The sequence below is a fragment of the Aulonocara sp. 'chitande type north' Nkhata Bay genome, linkage group LG14, assembly GCF_057382095.1.
Source record: "Aulonocara sp. 'chitande type north' Nkhata Bay isolate Kocher_YH1m ecotype deep benthic linkage group LG14, A_spYH_male_GT1.1, whole genome shotgun sequence".
Taxonomy (NCBI): Eukaryota; Metazoa; Chordata; class Actinopteri; order Cichliformes; family Cichlidae; genus Aulonocara; species Aulonocara sp. 'chitande type north' Nkhata Bay.
The window spans coordinates 31,859,554-31,877,370 of NC_141357.1; the positions used below are offsets into that span (position 1 = coordinate 31,859,554).

General features: G+C 40.1%; 1 protein-coding gene across 2 annotated transcripts; it reads right to left on the reverse strand.

Moving 5' to 3' along the window:
• Positions 1-23: 23 nt before the first annotated feature.
• Positions 24-17,621, reverse strand: LOC147314972 (tripartite motif-containing protein 3-like). Of its 2 annotated transcripts, XM_086262092.1 has the most exons (13): positions 17,465-17,621; positions 8,676-8,848; positions 7,942-8,182; positions 7,596-7,747; positions 7,296-7,476; positions 6,478-7,207; positions 6,184-6,287; positions 5,941-6,108; positions 5,675-5,843; positions 5,058-5,117; positions 4,760-4,830; positions 2,594-2,734; positions 24-2,503 (listed from the first exon to the last, which is right to left on the reverse strand). In XM_086262092.1, exons 2-13 carry the CDS (start codon positions 8,819-8,821, stop codon positions 2,351-2,353), a joined length of 2,316 nt encoding a protein of 771 aa, XP_086118218.1. In that variant the 5' UTR covers positions 8,822-8,848; positions 17,465-17,621; the 3' UTR covers positions 24-2,350. The 2 variants fall into 2 exon arrangements, with proteins under 2 accessions (XP_086118218.1, XP_086118219.1); XM_086262093.1 differs by lacking the exon at positions 5,058-5,117.
• Positions 17,622-17,817: the final 196 nt, after the last annotated feature.

Consider the following 17,817-nt stretch of genomic DNA (forward strand, 5'->3'; position numbering starts at 1 on the left):
TAGTCACACACATACACGGCAGCTCAGTAAATCATGTGCTTTTATTACCAGTGCATATTCATAGAGAAAACAAGACTGGGTCGGATAAAATGCTTTAGACACATCTCAAAAAGATGAGCATGTCTTCGCTCCTGTTTGGCAACGAATCGAGGTGCATGAAAACCACAGCTTCCTAGCTGACTTAACTGGTAGAATTTGAGTCATATCCTGCAGCTCAGAAAAGCTCCACACTGAAAGGTTATGGAAGTGTCTGGGTGTTGAGCATAGTACTGTGATTAATTAAGTCAGACTTGCACCCGGTCTTTCTTCTGTCGTGGCACCGTGTTTTTGTTTGACATTACATAGAATGAACAAATGAGTCCTTCATTTAGAGTCATGGCATGATGGAAGCCAGGCAGAGACTCAGATTTGACAGAAAGCTTAGAACAGTATCACAAATAGTGTACTCTTAAGCGTGAATGTGCTTGCTAGTCAATGTCCTCTCATAAACGGTCATTTCTGGTAATACATCTGTAACAGTTTCTAATATGAAAACCACAAAGCAACAAACACAATAAAACAGAATTCATCTTCCGTCCCAATAGCTATGACCTTGGATTCAGATTAAATTTGCACAAATTAACAGTTTTCTCGCAAAGCTCCCAATGTGCCTGTTCCACTATTATGTCTATGAGTTTATGAATTAAAAAAACAAAACAAAAAAAAAAAAAAACAACTATTTAATATTCTTCCACTGATATTGTGAAATTTGGATGGATTTCCTGAGATATCTGTATTATTTCTATCCAGGTCGTAGCACTTGAATAAAAGCTATTGAATTGTTAAAGGCAAGCCAGTGCTTCTATGAACCCAAAATCCTAAACACAGAAACCTAAATACTGATATACTTTGTTGTTATTGTAAATAAAAACCAGATAGGGTTGTAGCTTTGGAAAAGAGCTGCCCAAGTGCACAAACACTGATCTACATTTCCCAGATGCGGGTGGATACTGAATTCTGCTTTAAGGGGTTAATTTGGGGAAAGGGAGAAAGTGTGAAGCTTGAAAGAAAGAAAAAATATTTAGAAAAATAATTTGCAAATGCTGAGCTAGTATAAAATAAAATAAATTAGCATTTTACATTGTTTTCCCCCTTCAAGATAACAGATAATAACAAAAACGATCATTGTGCTGCTTGCAATAGCAATAAATATGACGATTCTTCATTTAAGCATGTGCTGGGTATGTTTGAAAGCACACTCTTTAACAGCTGCCATACACATGTTTAAAATCCGGGAATCCTTGACTCCTGTGATCTGGACTGCCACAAGGCTGAGTGTTTCCAAAAAAAAAGAAAAAAAAAAAAAAAAGAAAAATCATAGCACATACATAGGGAGTGATCTAATATACACAATATACATTCATGTATATACAGTACATACAGCAAATCAATGCACAGATGGTGGTGACACTTATGTGAGATGTCAGTAAATGAGAAGTTTTACATTTCATTGCTGGAGAAGCATAGCGCTGTTTATTTCACTGTAAGCATTAACTAGTTCATGAGAAAGCAACTAATGGGTGCACTGTGTTGTTGTCTAGGTATCAAGATAAAGTAAAGTTTCATGCATCTGGACGAGTTATGGCTGATTAAATAGTTCCAACTATCTCCTACCTTGTCAGCTCTCACAGAAAGTGTTGTTTAAGAATACCATCCACGTCAGTATTTGCAGATTTTCAAAAACCAGTCCATAGCTTCAAGTCATCGCTTGTTCCGAGTTACGCTACGTCACTCAATTTTAAAGTTAACCGTCAGTTCCACAGACAGGATAAAACATGGACGTAGTTTCCAGGTAAGCAAAAAGGAAGCCAGTGCAAGCAGCAGCTTAAAGGCCATCAGAATGCAATAGATGTAATTGCAAAAAGACTTTGACCCTATAGATGTTTATGGGAAAATGGCTTTCTGTCTTGACCTCTGTAAACCCTTCCCTCGTGACTTAGTCACTCATTTTGGGGCACACTGAATAAAAAATTAAGTCTACTTTGTAAATCTTGGTCATACAATGTTTTAAAAAGGATCATTATCTGTTGATTAATGTGCTATGATTATCCCAATCATTGGCTAACCACTTGTAAGTCATTAGCCAATAAGCAAGCAGTTTCAGATTTAAACCCACCCCTCCTCATCACATCTGGTATTTTGAAATGAGATGGATGATGTCAGCGACGTCCACCTTTTATGCTGTCTATGGTCAATTCACATCATAAAGGTAAGGTGAGGCGACACACAAAAGGCTGTACTGGAAAAATCATTGCACCTTGTGGAATACATTGGTTGTGTCGTCAGTGCTTGCGGTGTTGAAGATGGCTATCTACTGTAGGTAACGGTAGACCTTGAAGCAGTGGTTCCCAGAGTCTGCCACCGCCACGTGGCCATCAGATGTGAGAGCCAAGCCCTGGGGGCCATAAAGCGGGTCTGCTGATGTGTTGATATAGGAGAGGAAAGACCCTGAGCTGTCAAACACCTGGATGGGTATGGAGAATTGAAGGACAGATTAGATGAGTGACTACTGCAAGTGTAACGCAGTTCCAGTTATTCATTTCCGCAAACTAACCTGGATCCGACTGTTTCCCCAATCAGCAACAATGATATTTCCATTGGCATCCACAGCCACACCCGTTGGAGCATTAAACTGGCCGTTCCCCTCTCCGTGTGAGCCAAATTTAAACAAGAACTCCCCATCTGCATTGTACACCTGTCAGGTAAGATTAAGCATAAAAGAAAATGGGTGAATGATGCTGACAAGTAAAGAAAAATGCCAGTCACATCCTCACAGCATGAGAAGTACAGCAGTGTTTGGTTTGGTTTGAGTCTGCCTGCCTTTTCTTGTTCTGTTGAAACTGATTGATTTTAAAATCGGTCCAAGTGCATGGCTGAAAACAATGGGGGGGAACAGGTATGCAGCCTTTATCAGAATGCTAAGCACTATTTTAAGATTTAAAAAACCTGCAAAATAAAGAGGCTATCGGAGAGGGTTGCTTCAGTTTTGGTATCTTAAAGTGACTTCAGTCCTATTGTAGGAAGAGAGTTTAGCTAACATCGCTGACTTTGTTAAACCTGAATTAAGAGAAAATCTGGGTTTTAGGCTCCAGAAAGAGAGTTGACTTGAACTCTGAACTTAACAACAACCAGTGGTTAAAAAGACTTTTTCATTCATTCCCTTGTCAACCGTTAAGGATGGAGACAGCGATTACAACTCAGACTTTTAATCAGCTCACACTAAAATCTATAGTCTCCATCTTTCTGTCTCTCACACTCTAGACAGTAATGCAGCTGTCAGACTGTCAGCCATTTTCCCCACACTGTAATTGGTCACACTGTGAAAAATGTCTGTCACAGTTGGATCTTCTAGAGGATGTGAACATTTGAGTGAAGGAGTGAAGATGAGGCTGAAATGATTTTCTTTAGGCCTTTGAGTCATGAGTTTTTAAATGCAGCTACAGACAGCCTGTGTCCTGAGCGTTTCATGTTCAGCAATGTGTTCACAGATTGCGTTTCAGTCATTAAATGCTGTCAAAGGCACAGTGTCTGAAATTCACATGCTCTGTAACAGATCAGCAAACTGTGTCCATGTTGGAGTCCACTTGCACGGCGGGACGGATCAAAAATGGATAAGGATCAGACCCAAACTCAGTTTGGCACCAGTCATTTCCCAGCTCATCCATCTGAATCAGTTCAACAGCTTAATTTCTTCTGATTATAATCTGCATTCTTTATTTAAAACACCTCATCCTAATATAATGTTTTTAAAAGCCATTTAAATTTAAACTTGTTTGCAATTACAAAAAAACCCAACAACAACTTTACATTCATTTCAATTATATTAGAAACTATTACTAAACTTTTACTATTAACAGCAACATCTAAACACCGTTGCTATGACTGTGAAAAAGCCATCATCTATCAGTGCAGGCTGAAATTAGATCAGATTATAAATGGTTAAACTGGGAACATTAAAGCAGAGGTTTTTTTTCTGTAAATTTCATTAAACTTTTTTATTCAGTAATCTCAGAAATGATGAAACTCTCTGTATGAAAAAATTAAGCTTTTTACACTCCATTAGAAGATTCAGTTTTTACTAAATAATCATTCAGACAATGAATGGTCATCACATGTAGGAAAAACAGCTTTTATTTAATTAATCGAAATGCCCTGAAGGCGGATCTGCCCTGTAGTCTGTTGCTATCTGGGTAATTAATATCACCGGTCCATAAGTAATCTGTCTGTTATCTTTTGTTTCTTTCACTTATATTTTACCCTTCTTGGGTTATGGCTGAATAATTAGATTTGAAAATCAAATTGAAAATCAGGATTACAGATTTATCTAGTGAAAATTCCAGTTGGGATAATGATGACCACAGTCTGCCTATGATGATGACAGAGCAGACCAACCTGATTAAAGTTACTCTTTCCTGCCCTTCCATTTGAGATAAATACCATGGTCAGCACTGACGCATGTTCATATTTTTCAGTTTACTGGATTCAAATGGAGGCTTTGCTCTTTATTTACCCGTTGCCATGGTGAGTCCTGATACTGGAGCACTACCGATGATGGTTTTCTTTTTCTACTCATGTACACCCTTAATTCAGCTGCTCTGGAACCGAAAACTCAGACTTGCTGATCTCAGAGCTAATCAACTCAGGTTTATTGAACACACTTTCTGGAAGAAGTCCCAGGTTTTCAAACATAATGTTCGCACATACTTGCAACAAGCCATACCTTCACTGAATGGTTGTGGAAGTCTGTTACCACAATCTCATTTTTGTTATTTACAGCCACAAAGTGAGGACCTGAAAGCAGAGGAGAGAGGGAGGGAACAGCAAAGATGAGTCATCCGTCCGTTTACAGTGTATGAGATGAAGCGGCATACTATTTCTGGACATCAAAAACAAGACACCAAGTGATCACAGAGAAACTCTCAGAGCTGAGACATGACAGGGCTGAAGCACCAACATGTAGAAAAAGAGAACAAAGATTCATTGTTTTAGCTCACAGTCACAGTGAATATATTACTTACTGAAAACAGGGCCAGATTTACTAATCTTTGTATCCAGTGCAATGTTTGCACCACTTTTCTCTAAAAGAAAAGAAAAGTTATAAGTGAGAAATGAAAGTGAACGAACGGGTGAGTTCAACCTAAATATTGCTGTACAACTGGAGCGGCATCAATGAGGGATTCCAGCAAAGCATGCAAATTAGTCCCCCCCCACATCTGAACAACAGGGAAGGACGATCGTCAAAACTTGGCATGCAGTAGTGTACATCATGAACTGCGGACTCCAGCTGTGCTATGATGACAGGGTGTATAATTTATCATTTATAATTAGGACAATCAGTGCAACAACCAAAACATTAACTGTGTGTTAATGTCTCTAATTAAGCAAGTAGCTATACATGCACTCATTAGTTAAAACAAATGAAGGGTGCATAGAGACATGCTGATCACTAGCACTGTTCAAATCAACTTTCCTGTGAAGAAACAGAAATCAATTTTGTAAATCTGGCCCAACCACATGCCCTGATACATGAAACTTCATCTCTGTCATTTTCCGTAAGACACATTGTTAATAAAATGATCACATATATATATATATATAAAAATATCCCATTTATTGATTTAACATCACTCAGTACCTGCAAAGTGTCTGTCTGATGTTCCTCTGGCGCCAAACTTTGTCACCAACTTCCCATTTGATTGGAAGATGAAGACACAGCAGGCCTTATTATCAACCGTGATAATGTGTCCATTCTTGTCCACAGCCACACCTTTGGGGCCCATTAATCTTCCAGCACCAATCTTATTCTGTTACAAACAAAGTTTTGTTTTAAAATCTAGTTTCACTTTATAATCGTGCGGTTTAAAAACAAAAAACATTTCTTTTACTGACTGGAATGCCAACCTTGAACTTGCCATCCGAGGAGAAGATGCTAATCCATCTGTTGTCATAGTCAGCTACAATTATGTCCCCGTTCATGTCTACTGTGACTCCTGTGGGGCGCTGCAGCTGGCCTGGTGAACGACCTCTTACCCCAAACCTCATCTTAAACTGGCCGTCGTTAGAGAAAACCTATAAAAAAAGAAAATTAATTATTAAACACTTCAAAAAATGAATTCTTTGAAGCTAAATAGGTTAGCCACTGACCTGTATGCACTGGTTGTTGCTATCTGCTACCACAATCCGACCATTACTGGAGGCCGAGATGCCTTGAAGATTGGTGAATTCTCCTTTATCTCTCCCTCTTGTTCCTGTCAAATCAACAAAACATCACCATGTTTTTAACACTAAGAAAATATTAAAACTTTTAAGGATAAGTCACCATTTTGTGCCATTAAAAGTAAATTAAAAGCACTAAAAGCATAAAAATATGCATGGATGGAAGATTGTAAGAACAGTCAACAGTACGATTAATATCCAAAATAACGCTTTTTCACTCACCAACTCTATATATCAGCTCGTCCTCTATTGGATTTTCCTTTTTCTTGGTGGTGCTATACATGCTGGAAGGCCTGCGCACGGCCTTCTGGCGAACATGACCTCCTCCTCCGCTTGGGGACTTCACTCGTCTCTTCACATCGTCTGGCGACTGCAGGACATCTGACGGTTTGACAGCACGCAAACGGAAAGGACTCCCCCTCACAGGCTGTTCATATAGCAGCAAAGAAAAGGTGAATTCTCCCTCAGAGCGGAGGGTGTATCCAACCTCGTAGGTGCCGTTTTTGTTGTCCACCACCTCAGCTTCAGTACACACCCCATCCGCAGAGATAATCTCTGCCCTAAGAACCGCGTTACCAGTCTTCACCAATTCTCCATCTTTGTCTTTAGTGGTGACTGTGATAGTGGTGTGTTGGCCAACTAGTGCGTGTCGCAGACCTTCACCGGTGGCAACGCTGGTATGGCCTACAGCCCCCGTTGTGATCAGGACTCCTAGATTCTGAATGGAGCGCCTCAATCCATCCGTCTCCACCTGGCATTCCAGATGTCCGTTTTCATGAGGATGCTCGGGAAAGCTGTGTCTTGCCAGAGCACTCACCCTCTCACCCATTTGTTTTTGGACCAGAAGGACTTCAGTGGCGCTCCCATGGCTCAGTGCATGCTCTGTGAAGTTACAGCTACTCTGAATGTTCTCTCTGCCCTGAAGCAAAGAGGTAAGCTGAGTTTGAAGCACCTAAGAAGATGGAGAAAGTCAGCAGAGCTATCATGATTTTTTTTTTTTTTTTAAATGCATCAAATTTAAAATGAATAAGATCGCTGACCTTCTGCTTGGTGCTGCAGATGTTTTCCACCTCAGTAATGAGAGCAGTCTTGCGTTGGTGTAGGGCCTTCTCCAGCTCATCAAAAGTATTACTGATTTCTGTCACAGAGTCATTTTTCCTTTCTGTAAGTTGCTTGGAGATCTCATTCACAAGGTCAATGGCAGCTGTCAACTGAGGTAGTCTGCCAGAGCAAAAAACAAACGCAGATTACAGCTCTTTATACTTTTACACATCCAATTTTACTGTCTTCCAAAAGCAATCGCATAATAGATTATGTGTTAAAGCAGTGAAAAATCTTACCTGTTGCGAACAGTGTCCAGCTGACCTTTAAGGGCTGACTTATGCTGTTCGAGCACATCCCTTAGAGGCACCGTCACATGTTCCCTGTGTTCTCCTTCTGTACACTCCAGACACATGGCTGTTTCACATGACTCGCAGTAAAACTCCATCACCTGCAGATGGTGCAGTTGAGGCAAGTAAAGTCACATTTCTGAGGTCAAGGTTGCTCAGAAGTTCAAATGTATATATACAGAAGGCATTTCTTTTTAATCCAATAACAGTCGGCAGCCTGGTCATGAACATGCAGATGAGGTATGACAGCTCTGACCTATTTTTCATCAGCATTTTTTTTTTTTTTAAAGCTTACCTTGCCCTCGTGATTAGGGCAAGAAAGGGGCTGACAGGTTGTAGCTGCGTTGGCTGACTCAAGAACATTGCCCGCCTCAGGCTGGCTGCACTCTGGGTCTCGTTGTAACACCTCCATTAGGTTTGTGATGAAGAAGTTGTTCTGCAGGGCTGCCACACCCTTCTCTGGCAAGATAGAAGTCTGTCTGCACACTGGGCAGGATAGTGTCAAAGACTGGGGAGGGATGTAGTTCTGTAGACATCTACAATCAGATAAGATGTTAAAGAAATCAGTTAATAAAGCTGCAGTCAAGCACCAATTTCAGGGTGAGACCTGATTAGAAGACTGGACAATGTGATTTGAGTGGTTACTAAGCACAACGATGTAAAAACAGTACTACTGTAGCAACACAGCTGTGGAAATCAGTATTTGCTATTACCAAAGCTGTGCCCTAAAAAAAGGCTGTGTGCTTTTCTTGTGACCAAGCTTAGAGTAGCTGGTGACTTACGTCATGCAGAAACCATGATGATGACAGAATAGCTCGCTTAAGCGAGGAGCTGTGATACCAAATTTAGAAATTGCTAAAAAAGACATTAAAGTACACTAAAATCTAGCACGCTGCATCCTATAATAGCCAAACGCTGACTCATCTTTTTTATTTTGCTTCTAAATGTTTTATGTCTGCTTATCTCTTTACTGTCACTTTGATCTCCTGGTGTCGATCACCTTGTAAAGCTAAGTGATTCATGGCTTACTTCTCACAGAAGGTGTGCAGGCAGGGTAGCACCTTTGGGTTGTGATAATGGTCCAAACAGATGCTGCAGACCAGGAACTGCTTGTCTATCTGCCTCACCACAGGGCTGGTGCTGCCAGTCTCACGCTTCGCCATAATGACAGACATTCAAAGGGGACACTGGGAACACTTAACCTGTGCAAACAAGGTGAAAGAAAGAGAAGAAAGGTCAAGAAAGCCTCGAGGAAACAGTCAGGCAGGGTGAACAGGGTGTAGTTGCTTGAGCAAAGGAAGAAATGACTCATAGTCCCGCTAACACAATAAAACCTCATCTAAATCCTGTATCCGCGAGCAATTTATGGTCTCGCTTATCAAACTATGTCAAGTAGTATGAGTTCCCTCACCAGAGGTTGTTTAACTTTATAAGTGAAACCCCCAATTGAGTTCACACAGTGGAAAGAAACATATACATGTGATTAAAACTGCAGGGTAGAACTCTTAGTGGAGACAATTATGCTGTCAGCAATAGTGTTAGAGGTTATACACAGTATAAGCCAATCAAAACATGATACTAATACTGATGTTTTACTCTTGGTGATATTTTTCGGTGTACTGTGTCACTTTTGTTATTTAATATGACTCCTAGATGAGTAGATGCCTGCTGGCTTGCAGTTCAGATGGCAGAGTTGCTGTTACATGAAATTATACCACTGGGTCAAGCAGGGATTAACTTAGCATGCCAATGTTGTGCCGTACATCTGTCATAGTGTACATAAGCACATAAAGGATTACATGGAGTCCAAAAACACAGACAAACTGGTCAATAAACACCGCTTACAAAAGTGAGTGACTCATATGATAATAAAATTCCAGCAGGAGGATTGGTGTGTTTTGTCATTTGGTTTGGCTAACACTGTAAAGAGCCCTATTGTTTTCAGTTTTTTCCTCTATAGTTTCTGTCCTACAAAACACCTTCAGTCAGGTAACTCACACTCTAGGCTCCTTATAATTTTCTGTAATGCACCATCCGCTAATAACCTTGACACTGCATTGCACGTCTTGAATTAAAGCTCAAAAAATTCATTACAAATTAACTGAATTTATCCCCTGACAAAGACAGTTCCGTGACGACTGCTGAGATGTCAAATTACATGGGAAAAGAACTCCAAGGCAATTAATTTATTTTCTTTTGCTTTTTCTTTCAATTTTCTTTGTAACACTAGCAAGATATGTTCTTGTTATGTAGGATCATGAACAGTTAGGATACCCAATAGCTTCATTAATGCCCAAGAAAGCTTAAAACAGCTATCTGATACGTATATGAGAAGGTTAATTGCTATGGTGCTATTAATCAAAGTGAACCTTTGAGCCGGGGAAACCTGACAGTTGACCTTGAGCCGTCATTTTAAACCTGATTACAGATCAAAATATGTAAATGAATGTAGCACACCATCACTGATGCAAGATGTCATATTCTGAGTAACTGACAATGTATAACATTTTTTAAAATTCTTGATCATGTTTATGAGCGTAAAAACATCCTGCTCATTGCAGTTTAAAACAATGCACACAGACCGGACAAAAGAAGGATTCACTCTATTTGAGCTTACTATCAGTTTCCTTGTTGCGTCACTATAACATGTCTCACCAAACAAAACTGTCTTTCAGCTGATGCCTTAAAAATATAACTAGGCCCCTTTTCTTTGAGAGCAACAAGAGGAAAGAGGAAGCTTTGAAATGCCACTCCCCAAATTCCTTCTAGTTCCTTCCCTTGACTCTTAGCAGGCTGAGTTCAGGAACCACCTGTCTCTCTGTCTGAGGGGAGATGGGGAAAAATTCACGGTGAGCTGGGCTCTCTGCCTCACATGAGCAAGCAGGCCTCGGCGGCAGCTGTCCCTTTTTGCAACACAGAGCAGCGAGCAATAACAATGGCATTTCAGCTCTGCTCACAGCTCAGCACCCCACATCTCTTCCCCTCCCTCATTCTCCCTGTTTTTTTATTATCCTGTCATTTTTCTCTTTCTCTCTCGGCCACATAAATGCACTCATGACATCAGTATGCCTGAGCCCAGCCACAGACAGATGGGAATTTTCTCAAGCACGCAGACTCTATTGTTGTTTCTTCCCAAGTGATCAGAAGGCCTACTGACTAAGGAGGTCTGCCAAGCCCATTCACAACAAGCCCTTCCCAAAAAACTCTATGCCTCCCCTTCCCTTGTCTCCCCTAAAAAGCCCTCCCCTCCCTGGGCTGTCCTCCCTTTACATAGACTCTGAATTGCAGCAGCTGAACGGTGACATCAGGAGGAAGTATGATGAGCCAAGACCTCTAGGCTCCTCCCTTCTCGACAGACTGGCCACTGTCTTTAGGATTGCAACAGTCTCCCCCACCTTCCCTTCTCCCTGCCTGTCTGTCTGTTCTTCAAGCAGCCCTCCTCGGCTCAGTTACTCCCACTCGCCTCACCACAGACAGATCTTTCATTAAAAACCTTCTTTCCCTGTGTGAATTTAGAGAATACCTAATGTACAACATAAATAGTAATATATTTAATTAAACACAGACTAAAGACTTCAATCTGCAGTTTACTCTAATGTTTGAGGAAGCATGTGATTAAACAGCAATCACAAGGCTTTGTCATGAAAAGTGCACAGTCAGCGCTTCATACAGATGAGGTCAATAGTCCCTTTCCTCTCTTTTTACTGCAGAAAATCACGGCGCGAATGTTTGCAAAGTCAGCCGTTTCACTGCAAAACGTCACTTGCCACTCTCACCCTGCATTACTGTTAAGTGCCTTAATCTCCTCCTGCAGGGTCAGGTCCTGTCTGCCATCTGGATTACTGTCTCACAGATTCAGATGACACTATCATGCCCAGTCACTTCAAATTCGCTTTGAAGAAAATGCTTCATGTCCACATAAAAGAATGAAGGCTAGTCACTAGCTGTCCGAAGATGATACAGCTGTATTCCATGCTTGAAGCAAGTGTGTATGCTCAAAACCTTTCTCTTGAAAACAGACACATGTAATATGAATGATTTAATTGGATTTTAGCAACAGGAGCTCGCCTTCAGAGAAAACATTGCCCTCAGCTTAACCTGCTTAGATTTCAATCGGTTGCGCAGGTAAGGGTTTCTCTCCTCTCACTGCTCCACCGATTGAAGTGCTACTTTTTATATCTGTAGATGCTTTTAAAAAAATTAAAAAAATAAATCACTATGGTTATGCTGTCCTCTATAATGGAAACAACAACAACAACAAAAAATAATTACACATGCTTCCTAATCCAGGGCTTTTTGCTCCTCGATAAATTGGAATAAATAGGAAAGAGCAATTTCAACTTTTTTTGAGACGGAAAATTCCAGTTATAGAGGAAAATATAATGTTATTCTGAATACATGACTAATTCTTTGACCCACAGTTATGTGACCAACTATTATTACATTTAATGCAAAATGTCATCTCTTGGTTATAGTCAATGAGACAGAGAGCGAGTTAAAGTCTTTAAAAATAATAACTCAAAATAAGCCCCTAAAGTTATTAAACTTGACTTGTCTAATTTCAGTTAATGGTTATAAATCAGCTTGCTTCCAGGATAAAACTATCAGTGTCAGCATGTCAACATGTGATTTTCAAGTACAGAGCGGCCCTGTGGTGAAGTGATTAGCACCGTTACCTCCCAACAGCAGAAAATTCTTGTTTCAAACATGCCCGAGGCCTTTCTCTGTTGAGTCTGCATGTTCCACGTGTGCTTACAAGCATTTCCTCAAGGTACTCCATTAAGTTAAATCATGATTCCAAATGAATAGTGAGCTATTGCCTTGTGGTAGACTGGTGACGTACTCAGGGTGTACCCCTGCCTCTCACCTGGTTACAGCTGGATGTGCTCCAGCCTTCGTGCAACACTGAATAAGACTTTTGATTAAAGAAATGAACGGACCATAAAGTCGGTCATTCATTACAAACAGGCTGAAATTTATTCATTTAACTGTTGTTAACTTAGAAAAAGTATTTGGTGGGGAAGTTTCATTCAAATATCTCTGGACTATGCAGACTAAGAGAGACACAGTTAAACAAAAAAACTCTTTTATACAGGAGATGATAAGCTAATGAATTTGGCCCAATAAAACGGAACTGTCACATGACCAAATGCTTGGACTGGGTATGCTAACCATACTGTACCTTGGTACAGCCCCTCACCTCTCCAACCGATCAATCGATTATTCTGATTGGCTGCCCGTCCCAAACAGAAGGTTTAGACAGCGGATGGGTGGGGCTATTGTACTCAGTCTCAGCTGCGTGTCTGAGATGACCGCATAGAAATATCTGGCACCACTAACATCATAATGAGCCAAGTAGAAGAAAACCTTTCTGAACTTCTGAGCATTTAGAGCAGCCTGGAGCTTTTGGGCGATTTCTATTTCTTATACATAAATAATATTTGAAGTTTTGGCCATATTTAATATGACCATGCACCATTTTAACAGTATATGTAGGACAGAGAATATAAGAGCAAATAAGAGCATAGATCCCATTAATGATACTTTCATGATAAATAAAATGAAAGACTGATGTTCAAGTCAAATTTTTACTTCAATCGACATAATGAGAAATCAGAAACTGGCCCTTTAAGAAGGCTGTAATTTACAGATTGTTAATACCATTCCTTAACAGTGACTATTCAGGATTCCAGGATGTTTGTGCTTCAGTGGCCATATAAAGTATTTGCCTCTTCCCTTCCTCTTTCCTTATTTGAGTAACAGACAAGTATCTTTTTCTCCAATGGTATCCAATATTTCAAATCTATTTTAAGCATTACTATCTTAGCCAGCTCAGTATTATTGAACTACAATTGCATACAGCATCTCTTGGAAAACGGACTTTGTATCCGTGTTACCATCTTGTGATATCACTTTTAAGAGACACAGCAGAGAGGAGTCTTCAGCAGTTGTTTATGTACTAGACCAGCATACACTGGTGAAAGCCTCACTGACCTGAAGAGAGAAGTGTTGTCCCTCAGTGATGTGCTCTCCAGATTGTGTTTAAATATAGACTTTAGTTTATGTTTTCTGCTACATCTGTTGTGTCCTTCCTCATGTGCCAACACACAGTAATTGTTCACAGGCTGAGCAGAATTACCCGAAATGTAATTTTGAATAAACCCAACACGCTGTTGAAAGATTTTTCTGGGTTATGAGGAACAAGGTAGACTGTTACAAAGGAATATCTGTACGCTTGACTCAGATATAAAGAGAGAAAAGACAAGTAAGAGTAGAAGTGAGAAAAGCATATGCTCCAGAGACACAGCATAAATTACATAATCACAAAGCATCTGAACTATTGTCTACATCACAGCGAATGTCTCATTGTTTGTAACTTTGTTCAGAAGACATTTGTGATCATTGTCTCAATTTGTAGCACTTTCAGGTGAACACAGGTCAAGAATAACTATTCACAGTTATATCTGCACTAGGAATAACAATGTGGAGCAGTTACACTCTTTACAATGCCAAAGTTAATGTGGACCTAAGAATGAGACATTCAGGCAGCTGGATCTAAGCACAGGGTCTGTTTTATATGTTTTTAGGGACAGAAAAGATGCCGGCTCCGTGATGACTCATCAATCATTATTCACACAAACTTCTTAAGACTAATACACCCACCACCACCACCACCACCACCCCACCCCCCTTACACTCCATCAGATGAAGAAATCTGTCTCGATGCATCAATCTCTGACAGAACAGTCACAGCATGGAACGCTGGGCTTTACATAAAAGAAAAACAGTGTCTGTATATTATATGTAAGGCTATTGAGAATGATACACTCAGCATAAGAGCGGGGACACATTTGCATGCCTAATAATGGCCTAGCATAGACACTTACTGATTGCAATTAGACACTGAACTACTAAAAACTAACACTGTGGCAGTTTTTCATCATTTTGTTTTGTGTTTAGATTGATAAGATCTGACAACAGCAGATTTTTGTCTCGCCTTGTGAGCCCACACTCCTAAACATTGTCAGAAGACAATGCGGCACGCAGGGCAGCCTGTCTGCAGGCACAACACGCACTGCAGATTTAACAAAAGGTAGATCGGCGCACAAGCGGTGCCTGCAATGCTTATTCACCTGCAGTAAGAGGACTGAGATGTCTCATACTATGACTCAGTAGTTCAAATACGGTCTCATACACGCTGTACTTTGCAGATACACAGACACTGTGAAGCATTAGTGGGGTTACTCTTTGTTAAGAAAATGTAGTTCGTGTTCAGGATATTTAAGAAACTGAATGTGGTTTCGGCTTGGCAGTTTGCAGAGCGGCACAAATGTTGGTTTGATAAAATGAACAGTACCAGTGCTCAGCTGCTATGTTATTATAATAGGTAAAGAAAAAAAACTGTGACTTTATTGTGCTATATTTACTTTTATTGACTTAACCATTTTGTGCTGTCACATGTTTTACAGCGTGAATGCCTCAGTCTGTAATCTATAAATTTCGTTCATCTCTGAACTTTGCACTGTTGTTCAATAAAAGAAACAACAGCACTTTAGTTCAGTAGCTGAAGGTTTACGGATGTCTACTGGTAAAGGTATTTTCCAGAAAATATTGATTATTTTTTTAGTTGAAATAAACCACTCTGCTGCTTCAGAAAGTCTCATCTAATATTTATTATCTATAGCGAGTAATCTTGATGTGACTGCATCCCTCTTGATGATGTCTTATGAAAGGCTGACGATGCCTCATAAACCACTAAACAAAAATAAAAATAATAAAAGTGCTCTTCAAAGGAGGACCGACTCAAACGTAAGCACAGAATTAGAGGATCCAATCACAAGCATTTTACCTTCTTTTGTTTTGTATGTAGTCTACCTCATCGTGGTTGTTGTATTGGTAGTTTGGTGGATGTGCCTTGTACTGGTTGATGGTCATCTGTAGCCTGTGTACTATCAGCATGCACCGGCTGTGATAAGTCATTATATTCTAATTTTAGATTGCCGTTTCAGGAACTGACCAGGGACACCAGCTGACAATTAGACTCAAGTCAAAACTCTGGCTCATCTACAGTCATTCTTCTGTTGATCAGTGAGCAATAATCTGATCCAATAAATGAATTAATAACACAAAATATGCACAATCATTTTCATGGAGATTAAACCTTCAAATATTTTGTCCTAAGCTCCAAAATAAGTGCTTTCTAATTGCTTTCTAGAGCTATAAACCATAATTATAATTATTATAGTTATTACCTACAGTAATCTATTTATTCTGAATTGGGGTTTCAACAAACCTCATGATGACAACTAGGAAAGATTAGAAAGGGCGAACGATCCAACTTGTGTATTATATTAAATCAGGTTAATCATACACTGATTAGCAATTAACAGTGGAGCCAGATAAACTGATATGGCATTATATTAGATTAGATCGTTTCCATTTGATGTTGTTACACAAATTAGGAAAAATAAACCCAGGAGAACTGACTCACTGCCATGGGTCTCATTTAAATACTGATATAATAATATGGAAAGCAGGTCAATAAATCATTGAATATGAAACATCAAAAAAAATCTAATTATCCTGCAATCTATCTTTTTATAATATATTTATCAAGTTCCCTATCCTCTCACTTGTGTTGGTGCACTGGGGGCTGATTTTGTTAGCAGGTAAGGGCTATAGCCTATAGCATATATGCTACATGTCTGCGTTTGATCGAATTAGTATTCAAAAGCTGTTGCTGTTTCTGGTCACTTCTAAGCTACAGTTTAATCTCTGTTGCTCAATATTTGCAGAGTAGTACTGTATAACCCACACAACGCCCTTGTTGGTCCCCTGGTTCTCTTGCACATGTTTCCTGTCCTGTATACCTTAAGAGCACAGATATAATTTGACTCTCTAAGCTCTGCTAACAATCTGCCCTCTGGCGCAGCATCCCGCACCGTCTGCACCCTCCCTGTGACCCAGTGCAAGCAGCCAACAGAGCAAAACCAGGCAAACATCTCTATCACCTGCACTCATTTTAAAAATTAAACTTTTGAGATACTTTTAGCCTAAAATGAGAAATATAAAACGAGCCTTTCAGAACAAAGACAATCAATACCAAAACCACTGGACCATCTGCTCACAGTCTAGGCCTGAAGACTAAAAAAAAAATGTCTTCAAAAATGATGCATTGCCTGCTGCTGTTGCTGCAGTACAGTGCAACACAAGGAGCCACAGAGTGGCACAAGAAAACAACATGTCGATTCACATGTGGCTCACAAAACTTCTCAGCAGCACACTCCATACATATTCAGATGAGAAAAACCAACGGAAGATCACTAATCCTCTAACAAACGAGCATGTATGCTTGGTTAAAAGAGCCCAGCCCTCAGACTGCAGCAGAGATGCCCACCTGCTACTGAGCCGGCAGCCAGCTAGGAGCTAAAATGGAGAAGTGTGTGGGCTGAAAGAGGAAGCAATGAAAAAAAAAAATGCTTTAAAAAAAATCAGAGCAATGGAGAATTTCTGTGCAACAGTTTGTCTTAAACGGTGCTGGAATTAATTGCGTTGACTTTAAGTTGGTTGATTGTTGCAATTTAAAAAAAGCACAAAAGAGGGGGACATCATGTTTTTTTGTTTGTTTTATTTAAAGTACAGCCCCCTCTGATATGATTTATCCGTGCACAGATGCTGCTGGGATGAAGTAATCAATTATTCATCTGCTTATAGCCCAGTCATTGTATCTCTGAGGACTCCGGATAACGGAACAAGCAGGATGAGAAAGCAGAAATTCGACACCATAAAAAAGAAGTGAATGGTTACATTGTACTCACGTAAATTCCCAACAGGAGTGTCAGCATTGCAGGCCGTAAAGAAAGCTTCCCATTGTCAGTGTCCCAAACCTCTCCAATACAGAATCCACAGACAGGGCGACAGAAAGGAAAGGGCAGGGTCTGTCTGGGAGAAGAAGGGGACAGTAAGGAAGAGGACAAGGGAAAGGAGGAGATTAGGGTAGTGGTTTGTGCGCAGGATTGGTCAGAGGGCTAATGGGAGGAGTTAAAGAACCCAATAGCATATGGAGGAGGCAGGGGATATGCAAAAGACGTGGAAAATCTGGAGAACTGACTGAGGGATAAATCTGACTACTGCAAAGGGGTTTGGCTTCCTTGGGTACCACCCATTTCCT

Coding starts and splice junctions, on each gene's coding strand:
- LOC147314972 (XM_086262092.1), bottom strand. CDS start 8,821: ATGTCTGTCATTATGGCGAAGCGTGAGACTGGCAGCACCAGCCCTGTG. Junction 5,844..5,940: donor CCTCGGATGGCAAGTTCAAG/GTTGGCATTCCA, acceptor TGTTTGTAACAG/AATAAGATTGGTGCTGGAAG. Junction 4,831..5,057: donor TAAATCTGGCCCTGTTTTCA/GTAAGTAATATA, acceptor CTCTGCTTTCAG/GTCCTCACTTTGTGGCTGTA.